The sequence below is a fragment of the Molothrus aeneus genome, chromosome 14 (genome assembly GCF_037042795.1).
Source record: "Molothrus aeneus isolate 106 chromosome 14, BPBGC_Maene_1.0, whole genome shotgun sequence".
Taxonomy (NCBI): Eukaryota; Metazoa; Chordata; class Aves; order Passeriformes; family Icteridae; genus Molothrus; species Molothrus aeneus.
In genome coordinates, this window is record NC_089659.1 from 2,137,108 (window position 1) to 2,149,219 (window position 12,112).

The 12,112-nt window shown below is 50.5% G+C and overlaps 1 protein-coding gene across 1 annotated transcript in view; it reads left to right on the top strand.

The window, feature by feature from the left end:
- SLC16A2 (solute carrier family 16 member 2) overlaps window positions 1-1,354 on the top strand; it is a 34,806-nt gene extending 33,452 nt beyond the window's left edge. The window contains exon 6 of the mRNA XM_066559294.1: window positions 945-1,354. Coding sequence (XP_066415391.1) covers window positions 945-1,165 — 221 coding nt within the window. The 3' untranslated portion in view covers window positions 1,166-1,354. The remainder of the gene's footprint in view (window positions 1-944) is intronic.
- Window positions 1,355-12,112: the final 10,758 nt, after the last annotated feature.

Below are 12,112 nucleotides of genomic sequence, written 5' to 3' on the forward strand. Positions count from 1 at the left end.
AAATTGGCAGATAATAATTTTCTAGGAGTCATTTTAGATGGAATTGAAGTTAGAGATGGAGACACCTGAGCCTCCACAGGACCTGGGTCTGTGTTCCAGCACAGCAATGACCTCAATGTCCTTACAGCGAGGGCTTTGCCAGAGCTGCCCCTGGGCAGCAGGACCTCTGCATCAGCAGCACTAAGCCAAAGCTGGATAAGCACCTCCGATCTCTCTGCTTCCGGCAGCAAAGTTCACTCCAACGCCCTCGGGATGGAACATGAGGCTCACAGACCTTCACTGGGAGGGTGCTGCACCAGGACCCCCTGAGTAGGGCTTGCTGGGTGAGGGAGCCCTTTGCTTCAGCTTAATCCCCAGGGAAGCATCCACTCAGGAGGGATTTCCTAGAGCTGATCAATGGCCATGTGTTATTCTCCAAGGATGCCTGGCTGTGTTGGAACTTGCCAGACAAATGTAGAACCTGGTTGGGTTTTAAAGGCTTGGCTATTGTTTGTAACTGGCAGCGTGTATTTCACAGATGGAGATAAAACATCCATCAGGGCAGGGCTTCCAAATGGAGACAATCAGCAGAGGAACAGCCCCTGCCCACTTTCCCATTGCCTCCTGGCTGGCAAGCCTCTGGGAAGAGGTGTTGGGTTTAACACGTCTCAGCTTGCATTTGGGATTGTCTGGGATGTGGACGGTTGTGTCCTGTTCTGGAGAAACAGGAAGGACGGCTGAGGCTTTCCTTCTCCACTCCCTTGGTACACAGTGTTGGCTGCACACATCCCTTAATCCAGGGCATAAAAACTCCAAGAAATGCAAACGGAAAAAAAAGATTATTTTAAAAACCCAAATCTCCCCAGATCTGATGGGTGACGCAAGCTGCACTCGAAGGAGGGAACAAGCAGGTCATTAGACTAACGAGCTCATTAGGCTCTAACGTCATCTCTCTTCTCTTCCAGGATACCTCAATGATTATTTTGGGAATTACGACGCGGCCTTTTACTTTGCGGGGGTGCCGCCCATCATCGGCGGCCTGGTGCTCTCCGTGGTGCCGCTGGTCCACCAGAGGATGCTGAAGAAGCAGCGCCTGGATTCTGGCAAAGACAAGATGCTGGTGTCGGAGGCCGTGGTGAACGGGGAGCTGCTGCCAGGCTGCCCAGCCTCTGAAGCACACATGTGACACCACTCCTGGCTCTCCAGGACACCAGCAGCCTCTCCATAGCCCCAGCACAGGCCCTTTCCCAGACGGACCGAAATTCCCAGTGATCGCAGATGCACTATGTTTGTAAAGGAGAAAACACCAACATTTCTTCTAGTTAAAGGCTTTTAACTAGCAGAAATGCAGAAATGCTCTTTTTTTTTTTTTTTTTTTTTTTTTTGGGGACAGTTTTGATTTCAAAGCCACCTTTTTTTTTTACCCCTCACCATTTTTGCAAGGAGAACTCTCACCAGGATTCAAACTTGATTGAGCTCCCGCTCCTCTCCCGGTTTTCTATACGTCACGACAGAGGTTTACAGCTAATAAATGCCTTTTCCAAGCAGGCCACGGATGGAACTTGTTGAACCTTGCAGCTGTCCATCCTCCTCCTCCTCCAGTGTCACTCGGGTGTCACATCCAAGTGAGACAGCTCCTACCCCATCCAGCACCTGGGGCTGTTTTGGAGCCAGAGATCCGAAGGAGGAAACGCTGCTTTAGTCTGATGCACAAACCAAATAAATGTCAGCGAGTCCCGCTTTCATCTTCCTCTTTCCTCCTTTCCCGCTGCTCTCCCACACCCCCAGGGAGCTGCAGCTGGGATGACAGGGAGCTCAGCTGGCTCCAGCCCTCGGAGTCACACGGGAGCACACCCTTCCTGCAAAATATGCCTTAAAAACGCGTGGATGAGACCAGCAGATCCCTTGGTCGCTTTCCACCTCCGTTTTCCCACCCAGCAATTAATGATTGGGCTTTTGAGCTGCAAAAGAGAGGGGCAGCTCCTTGCACAGCCCACAGTGCCCGGCTCTGTGGGGCCAAATCCATGGGATCACCACCAAAAAGGGCACTTTGGTGGCTTTGGGGCACACGGGGGTGGGACAGAGGCCCTGTGTCATGGAGCAGCTCCACGCTGGGAGGTGGATTCTCTGCTGGGCTCAGGGGCACCCACAGGTGTGGGGATGTTGCTGGGTCAGGGCACGGGGTGCCTCTGCTGTTTTTGGGGGCCAGTTGTGTATTATGCAGCAATAAGCATGAGCCAGTATTGGTGGGGAATCCCAGTTTTCCAAAGGGTTTGACAGCCCTGGTAGCGTTTAACTTGTAGCCCGTGTGTTGTCACTGAGCTGGTGCAGGGTCAGTGCTGATCTGGGGGGAGAGGGAGAGAGTGCAAGGAAATCACACAGCCAGTGGGTACCCACCACACTGAGTGGCAGCAAAGCTCATCCCCAGCTTGGGCAGGAATCCATCATTGCCCACAGAAAATTGTAGAAATTCAAATTGCCCAGAGAAGCTGTGACTGCCCCATCCCTGGAATTGCTCCAGGCCAGGCTGGGCAGGGCTGGGAGCAACCTGGGATAGTGGAAGGTGTCCCTGCCCATGGCAAGGGGCTGGAATGAGAAAGCTGTAAGGTCCATTCCAACTCAAACCATTCCATGATTCTATGATCATCTCCAGGGGTTGCTAATGAGCTTGGCTAATGAGTGAGAAGGGAAGTTCTCCTGCCCTGGTGGGTCCCTGTATGAACAAGGAGCCAGCTGGGACTGGGGTACCTTTTCCTGGGAGAGAGCAAGAAACAAAACTCACATTCATCCTGACTGCAGACCCATCCTTCATCAGATTTTCATTTTGTTCACCTGACAGTAAAATCTCAGATGTCTGAAGAGGGACGTGTGTCGTGGGAATCATCCCTTGGTCTCCGGGCAAGTGTGGGGTTTGTAACACCAGGACAAGTCTTTGCTGTGGAAATTTGGGCTCAGTGGAGGCCCCTCCCACAGGCAGCAGTGGGACTTTTGTACATAATAGTCTCAGGACCCTGCATGTCCCTCTGGCCCTGTTTTTAACCCCTGTTGGCTGATGCATTGTAAGGTCTTGTGGTCTCGTGGCACTTCTCTCCGCATACGAGCTGGAAAATTACCTGGTGTGTTGTGATGTGTCTGTTTATGATATAAAATGAGATGTCTACTTGTCTCTTTCTTGGATACACTTTTCCATGACTGTTCTCACCCTTCATGGCCTGTGTTGCATCCTCTGCTGTGGCTCTGCTGAGCCATCCCTGAGTTTTGGGAGCCATTGGAGGCAGATGAAGCTGCAGGAGGAGGCAGGGCTTGAACCACCTAACCCTGGCTCCAGCTGGGATCTGCCAGACTTAGCCTAGGGCAGGGCATTAATCTGGTGCTTTTTGGGTGGGAGCCTTGGAAGTGGGGCAGCTTCAAAGCCCTCTAACAGCTGAAGGAAATAAAAAGCTCCTCATTGTAACTCCTTCTGTGAGTTTTGGAGCATTAATTCGCATTGGAATTTGATGAAGCTCATTAAATCATACTTTGGACCTTAATGCCCCCCAAAGGAGAGATTATGAGAGGTTTAAATTCCAGAAGTAGCTTCTTCAGAGCAAGCAGAGCATGAGCAGAGCTGTCTCCAAACCCCATCTGGGGCTGAGGGAGAGGCTGCACAGCAGAGCCCACTGATGGCTGCACCCAGACCTTGTGTGGCAAAGCCTCCCTGGCTCCAAGGGTGATTTTATGGTTCAAATCCCACATTCCTACAGAATTCCACTTGCCTTAACTGCCCCATATGCCTGCAAAGGCCCTGGGAGGCGCCTGCATTCAGTGCAAGGGTGCTAAGCCCTGCAGTGGCAGCAGAGCAGCTGTGTCAGCCCAGGAGGGGTGCTGGTACCCCCATCTACCCCCTCTACATTTTGATCTTTCCCCATGGCTTTTATTATTGACCCTCTAGGAGATCTGGAGTGAGGAGGGGCTTTCTTGGCCACCCCAGCTGGGTCAGAGGAAGGCACCCCTCATCCTATCCCAGACCCATGTCTGTTGCCAGCCTCCCAAAACCACACTCAGTGTCTTTGTCTGGTCACAATCCTGCCCTTGGTGGGCACAAGGACAAATTCTGCAGGTTTGGACAACAGCCATGAAGGTCTCCTGATCAGCAAACACAGATGGGAATGGGAAGGGCAAAGGTTGGAGCAGTGTCAACATGCAGGGAGTATTTGGGGCTTGTTTGTCAGATTGCTACTGCTGCTGCTGCTGTGGGTCTCATTTGGCCCTTTTGAACACCAGGCAGTTTGCAGGAATTTCTGCATGTGAGAGGTGGGATTGTGAGCAGGGAGGGGTTGTCCTGCTCTCCAAACATCTGCTCAGCCTCTGGTGCTCTGGTGCTGTGATGCCAATGGGTCCCTGACTGCTGCAAAAACCTTCATCCCAAAGCTCCCCCTGCTCCATCAGGGTCATCCTGTCCTAGCCCAGCACATCCCCATCCCCTTTGGGGCTGCCTTTTACTCAGTGTTCTGACTAAACCCCAATCTTCTCCCTGCCCTGGAGTGCCAGGCTGTGATTCCTGCCCCTCTCCCTGCTCTGGGAAGGGAAGGGAAGGGAAGGGGGAGCCCAGCACTCAGGCTCAGCCAGATTTGGGAGCCAGCAAGGAAGGGGGGTGGGCTGAGCCCCTTGGGTGGGAAAGGGGTGGAAGGGAGGGCAGGGCCCCCCTGCAGCCCGTGGCTGGGCTGTTTGCAGGGTGCAGAGCCTTGTGTAAGTGTGCAGGGAGCACAGGACATGTCCCAGCAGCGCCTGCTCGGGGCTGGGCTGGGGCTGCCTCTTAAATCTTTACCTTAAGGGTGTTCAAAACCAACTTCTTGTCTTTTCTTCTTCTTCTTCTTTTTTTTTTTTCTTTTTTCTTTTATTATTGTTCTACCGCAGAGTGAGGCATCAGGTTTAACTCCTCTGGCTCTGGCTGGGGGATGGAAGGGAACAGCTGAGCTGGAAGGGCTCCCAGGATGGTTGTGTTTGTGATGGGAAGGGTAGGAGGGCTTTGGGAGCTGTCTGGGAAGTGCCATGATTCATGGCTTAGTGCTTTTTTCAGTTTTGGAACAATATGCAGGAGCTGCTTCACTGCAGCTTGCCCTGCCCTGAGGTCCTGCAGCCAGGCAAACACAAGTTTCATAGTCACAGAGCTTAAATTTATCAAATTCTGGCCTCTCTCCAGCTGGGGTTGAGGTTTCCTAACATTTCTCTGCTGTGGGAGCTGTGGGAAGGCCACATCCTAATTGCCAGCCAAGCAGAGGGCTTTTGCAGGTCTGCTGTGGTACCGTGGGGTTTGGAGACCCCCAATTTCAGGAGGTTTTGGCTCTGCCTCCCACCATGGTGGTGCTTTGGGGCTGCCACTCAAGGAGCTTCATCACCCCTAGGCTGAGCTGCCTGGAGGAGCCAGCAGGGTGGTGGCCAGCAGCTGGGCAAGGACATTCCTGCCCTCCCTTCCCTGGCAGTGCCCTGGCAATGTTCTGCATGGCAGCAGAGGCTCCCTTTGGTACGTGGGTGCCAGGAGCAGTTTGCTCTGGGCAGCCAGATTTGGTGCTGAGGATCTCACCTGCTCTGGGTTTGAACCCTGGCTGACACTTGCATCTCTAAGTGACCACGTAATCCTCACCTGGGTGAAGGTGAACTCGGATCAAATCCTCTGAATGCAAGGGGACAGATCCAGCTGAGACTTTTGCTGTCTCTCCATTCTTCACTGCAAACCATTCCTGGCTTTTGTGTGCTCCTGCACCCCACAGTTTTGTTTGGGGTCGCTTTGATTATTTTAGCTTCAATTACTTCCAAGCTGGCAGAGTCTGCTTCTCCTTTTCCAGCTGGAAGCAGAAAATTGGAATGACTTTGAAAGCCAAGGCAAGCAGAGCAGCTCCTTCCCTCCACCTTTATGCCACCAATGTGGACTTGAGCTCTTTTGGGTGCTTACAAGCACCCTTGTAACCTTTGGGGACAATGATGTGGTTGACAATTGCTCCTTAAATCTGAGTAACACCAGGCAAGGAACTGGCCCAGAGAGGGGCTCCATGGGCAAGTAACAAGCCAAAATAAAGCTGTTTCCTTTCTTTTTGAGAGCCCTTGGCAGGAAAGCAAACACAGAGGTGGATGGAGCTCTGAAAGTGCTTTGGTCTCCGGGGGTGAGCCTGTGCCATTGCTCCAGGTCCTTTTTCTGCTGGCACAGCCTCTCTGTGGACTTAAGCCCTGGTGGCAGGGAGGTTATCACTGGCCTTTGGTGGCACCACTGGCACAGCCCCTCTCGGGGGGGTTGTACTTTTCTTTTTGCAAATATTTTGCTGTGCCCTCAGTGCTCCTCTCAAGGCCGGACCCTGTGAGTGTCCCCACGTCCCCTCTTCCCCTGAACCTCGGTGATGAAACCCTACAGGTGCAGGGCTGGGATCCACCTTCCCAGCCAAGAGGAAGGACACAAAATCCCTCCTGTTTCCTGCAAAACGTGGCTCTGGAGGAGGCTTTGTAGCTCCAACGTTTCTCCTCTTTTTGTACCCTACTCCCCAGGGCTCTCCCTGCACCACCTCTGCCCACCCCGCAAGCTCAGCCCCTCCTGTAGCTTTAGAGACAAGACTTAGGGGCTGTTTCACCGAGGAATTCAGCTCTTTTTCTGTCCTTTTTGTAGATTTTTATCGTGGTGTGTGAGATGAGTTGTTTACTGGAGCAGGTTTCTGCACTGAGGTGATGCTCCCCCTCAGGTGGGCCATGGCCAAGCTGCCTGAGCCCGGCTGGATTTGGCTGCCAAGCGTGTCCAGCCCAATTCTTTCAGAAAGAACTCGGCTTCCCCAGGCCTGAACTTTCCCAGCAGATCCTGTTTCAGGCATCTAAACCCGTTAGAGCCAGAGGCAGGATTTTTCTGGGGAGACTGAGGGCAATTAGGAAATTACCCTGCTCCCCCTCCCCTGCCCTGGGATCCAGCAGGATGAAGCCAAATATTTGTTTTCAGATGGGTGGATTTTGGAGCTGGCTCCACATGAGAGCACCGGGGCGGAGGCTTGAATTTTGGCCCTTTTGGGTAATTGTTTTTGAAGCAGGACCTCCAAGCTTGCTGCCATCACCCTGCTCAGCAGATTCCAAAGCCAGGCCCTGTCACAGCTGGCATTTGCTCCGTTGTTGATGGAAAACAGTCTGCCCATGGGTTCCTGGGGTGGGATGCACCCTCCCCGTGTCTGTACACATTAGAAAGACTCAATAAAAGGCTGCAGCACCGGTGGTAGCTTTGCAATCCTATTTTCTTCTGCTGTGCTCCAGGCTCTGGAGCAGCAGGAACTGTGTGTGGCTCTGAAATTGGTCCTGGGAGGTGCCCAGGCCTGCTGGGCACCCTGGGCAGAGCAGCAGAGCCAGTGGTCCAAAAGCAGCTGCCCAATTCAATGCTGAAATCAGATCCTGAAGCTTAAAATTATTACTTTTTTCTTTTCTTTTTGTTTTTTGACATCTGTTCCTTGTAAGTGATTTATATAATCCCTCAAAATTTTGTATCTGGAAGTAAAGTGAATGTGTCTCTTAAAAGTATGCCTATCCTTTCAAAATGTGAATTTCTGATTGTTGGAATAAAAGAAAATAAAAAAGAAAGAAACCTACCCCATATTAGCACATGTTTGTAATTAATGTTTTATGAATGTTGTTTAAAAGATTTGTGTAGAATAAACCAGTTTAAAAAGAAAAGGGATTTGTTCCTGTGTTTTGCCAGGTCTCTCCTCATGGCTGGTCATGGTTCCCAGATGCTGCCAGCTCTCCAGAGGGGCTGGAGAGGCAAGGGTTTATCCTGGGAATTATTTTTATTGAGTGTTTGGCACCTTGAGGAAAGGCTGAGCCAAAGTGCTGGAACCCAGTGTGGGAGATGTTCCCATGAGCTGGTCAAGGGTGACTGCTGGAAGTGGATGGTCCTTGTCCCACTGAGGCATTTAGAGTTAATAATGATTTTAAAATCCACCCTGAGAACATCTGGGTGCCCAGAGGGTGCCCAGGATGAGCCTGGAGCCTCCTGGATGTTTTCCATTCTCCTGGGGGCAGTTTTGGGTCTGGATTTTACCCCCCAGCATCTCCAGGGGCTGCAGCCCCTTCACTCCCTGGGACTCTCACACACCCCCAGCACCAGGGCTGCTTTTAAGTGTCATTAATATTATTTCTTCTTTCATCCACTTGGCAGTGGGTGAGGGGCACGATGAGGCCTTCCAGGTTCCTCCTGGTCACAAGAGAATTAATCATTTTTGTCTATAAGAGAAGATATGGGAAGGTTGGGAAAGATCAGGGGTGATCATTCATGAGTGAGGTTACAGAGGCTGTGAGACACTGAAAACACAGCTTTCATCCAGGCTTTTCTATTAATGATTTGTTTATATGAGGTGCTTTAATTGCCATCAGATGAAAGCTGACACGTGCATTAATTTTATATAACTCAGGCTTTTTTTTTAATGTGCACCTCAACTCTTTTTCAAGTAGGGGATATTTACTGCAAATAGTGTTTTAAAAAAAACCCATCAGGAGATAAGAGATGGTAAACAGAGGTTCAAAGGGAATGAGAGTTCAGCAGTGAGCTCCTCAGAGGACTCTGTGCTGTGCATGCAGGGACAGAGCAAGGAGAGGGAAAACTGCATCCAATTCTTGAGAGAGGGAAGCACAGCCCTTCCTTTACAGGCACCAGGAAAAGTGGCAGTTTTAGCTTGATATCGAAATTATCTTCTTGGGATGGCTGGAAAGTTGGGGGGAACTGGGAGGGTGCTGGGGTAAAAGTGGGCAGCGCATCCATGGGGACACTCAGGGAGCAGATTGATGGAGGGGACATTTTCCACAAAAAGGCTCTGAATGAGAAGAAACCAAACCAAACCACAACAAAATACAAGGGTGTTTTCATTACTATAACTCATTGGTTCAGTATTTAGATATCTATTTGTACATTAACATTGAAATATCATGGATTAAACCAAGTTAATTAGATGTAATGGCTGATATTTGTACTACAAAACACGTGTGTTTTACATATTAAATATACATAATGACAAGTATGTTTTCCAGATCAAATATGAGCCACATGTCAATGTTTTGTATTAATTCAATGGTTTTTAATTAAATATTATTTAGACCAATATGTGCAAACAGCATCTACCTATCTATTGATTTTTTTGAAGTTTACACATAGATTGAGACACAAATATATCTATTTATGGATGTGCAGTGTGTACACAAGCTGGGCTCTGCTGTGCCCGACCACTGCTCCTCTCCCTGCGGGCTCTGGGCTGGGTTTGCTTTCTTTCATTGCCTTCTTCTCCATCTTTTTTTTCTTTTTGCAGGACTTAAATGTTATAATCCTTCAGGAAAAAAAATTTAAAAAAGGAAAAGAAAAACGCAAAACCCCCATTTGCAAGAGCCTTTGAAGGACTCGAAGGATGCACTGAGCAGTGGCAGGAGATTTTTTTTTTTTAATCATCCCCTCGTTGAAATGCAAACCTTTCCTAGAGCCGTTGCTTGGCTGTCGTTATTCAAAGGAGCAGAAATTTGGGAAATTTCCCTTCCCGAGGCTGCTCAGCCACAGGCTGGGCTGGGCTGGGCTGGGCTGGGCTGGGCTGGGCTGGGATGGGATGGGATGGGATGGGATGGGATGGGATGGGATGGGATGGGATGGGATGGCATGGGATGGGATGGGATGGGATGGGGTGGGATGGGCTGGGATGGGATGGGATGGGATGGGATGGGATGGGATGGGATGGGATGGGATGGGATGGGATGGGATGGGATGGGATGGGATGGGATGGGATGGGATGGGTCGGGCTGGGCTGGGATAGGCCGGGCTGGGCCGGGCTGGGCTGGGCTCACTTGGAGCATGGCTCAGGCCAGCCTGCCCCAGTGGCCGACACCACACAGCCCCAGCAGCTCCTGCTGCTCTCCTGCTCAGCCCCACGGGCCCAGGCTGTCCCAGTCTGTGCTCCTGGACCTGCTCTGCATCCCCACAACCACTGGCATCTCTCCATGGCTTGGATCTCACCTGTTCTCTTCTTCCACCTGTGTTGATGTTTAATCCCACTCAGACACGTGCACTTCAAAAGGCTTTTTCTTCACCCTTTAGTTTTCCTTGGGTTTAATTCCCTTCCTATTTTCTTTACCATCCTCTGTCCTTCGTCCCTTTCCATCTTTTCCACCCTCACCTTTCCCTCCTGGCCATGTCACACTTTTAGGGAAGATGGGCAACCAGCACTGGCAGCAAGTGGCTCTCAGGGCATTTCCCCCTCTCTTCCATCCCATAAATATTTCAATTTATTTAGATGCATCTTTACAAATTAACACACAACCATCCCAAAGGTGCCAGCAGCAAAGACTGAGTCATTTCCAAGTTTATTTAGGATTTATTTAGTTTAGTTTAGCAGTACACAGAGAGATTAACCTATTTCTTCCACTGCATCTTTTTCAGCCCTTCCCCTGCATGGTGAGCAGTGAATGATGCTCAGGGCGGGCACACACTGGTCCCATCTCCATTCCACAAATGCCTGCTCTGGAGAGGAACTTTATGGGCTCCTGAAATTAAGTTATTTCGAGTTTTTAGCCCTATAAACCCTCTGGTACCTCCAAACCCACTGGTCAGCCAAGGTCTGGCTCTGCAGACACAGGGCAAACTCTGGAGTTTGGGTCTGGAGAGGTGCCAGAGCTGTTTCCATGCTGTGAAAGGAAAGATTAAAGAAGGTATTAAAGCCAAGAAACCAAACCAGGCACTTTGCCCTTCATGGCATTTTCTACAGGAAACAACAAGCAAAGCTAAAATCCACTGGCCTCAAACTTTCAACCTGGAGAAATCCCATTCTGCACACGCATCCTGAGAAATGAAAGCAGTGTGAAGCCATCCCTGCTGGACACCAGGAGCCTGGCTGGCTCCTCTCCTGCTGTGCCAGGGTCACAGGGAATGTGCTGCAGCCCAGCATCCCCAACAACAGCACCAGGGCACCTCCTTGCAGCCCTTTTCTCTGAAATCCCAGAACCTGCTGGTGTAGGGAGCCAGAGCTCGAGGAACCCTCCACAAACATGGGATGAAGTAATCACTGTTGAGGGGACCTCATGCCTGGATTTTCACATGCTCGGCTTAGCAGGGGATTTACTCAGGGGCACAGCTGGAGCATGTGGCAGCAGCATCTCATTAGTGTCACAGACAATGCCCAGCCAGTCTAAGACTGAAAAGCAGGGTTAATTTTCCCTATATAGATTTATTGTAAGAGTTTAGGGAGCTACAACACAGCTGAGTTTAGATTTATTGTGTTAAAAGTCCCAGAACAGGTTCAATCCCATTTGAAATAGCTGGGAAGGGCAAGGAGGAGCAGCTAGCCTGTGCTACTCTCCCCCCTTCCCTTTCCAAACACTCCATCCCACTGATGAGGGCTCAGAAGAGGGAGAAGTCCCCAAAAGGATGGCTATTCCTGCCCTCCCCTCATTGCTCTGGGATGCACAAGGTCACCAAACACAACCTTTCTCCTCCCAGCCAGCAGCAGGACCAGCAAAGCAGCCAAACACATTCCCCTGAGAAGTCTGGATGTGCCATGGAAATATATCCTGAAGGGAGGAGTAAGACAACGTAAAAGGTTACAGAGTTTAAGCACCGAGAGGGAGGAACAAGGTTATATAAAGTTTTACAGGTCAGGACAAAGACCCCAAATATATTAAAGAAAATAAACAGAGGGATGAAGTCAGCCACACATGAGCGCCAAGGCTGGCTTGGGCTCTTTAAGCAATTCTGGGGTTGATTGAGAGATTTTGAGGAACAAATCCAGGGTTACCCAAACTGAAGATGAGGGGTTGGAGACAGCTACCAGGCAAAGAGCTCCTGACACACAAAGTGTGGGGGTCACTCATGAATAGTCACGGAAATCAAAGCTACACCTGTGGTAAACACCCAGTTTCAGACTGAACTGAACTCTCAAAGAGCAAGAAGCATGTGGGAATGAGAAAAAAAAAACCTTTATCCAAGAGCTCTCCCTCTGGAGAGTGAGGCTGGAGCAGAATCCCAACTCCAGGCATCCCTGGAGCAGCCCAACAACTTCTCCTTGCTGGAGAGGAGCATCACTGGCAGTGCTGAGGAGCATCAGCCCAGCTGTGGCACTGAGCCCCTGCCCTGGCACCCAAAATTGTGGGTGCCAGTCCCTAT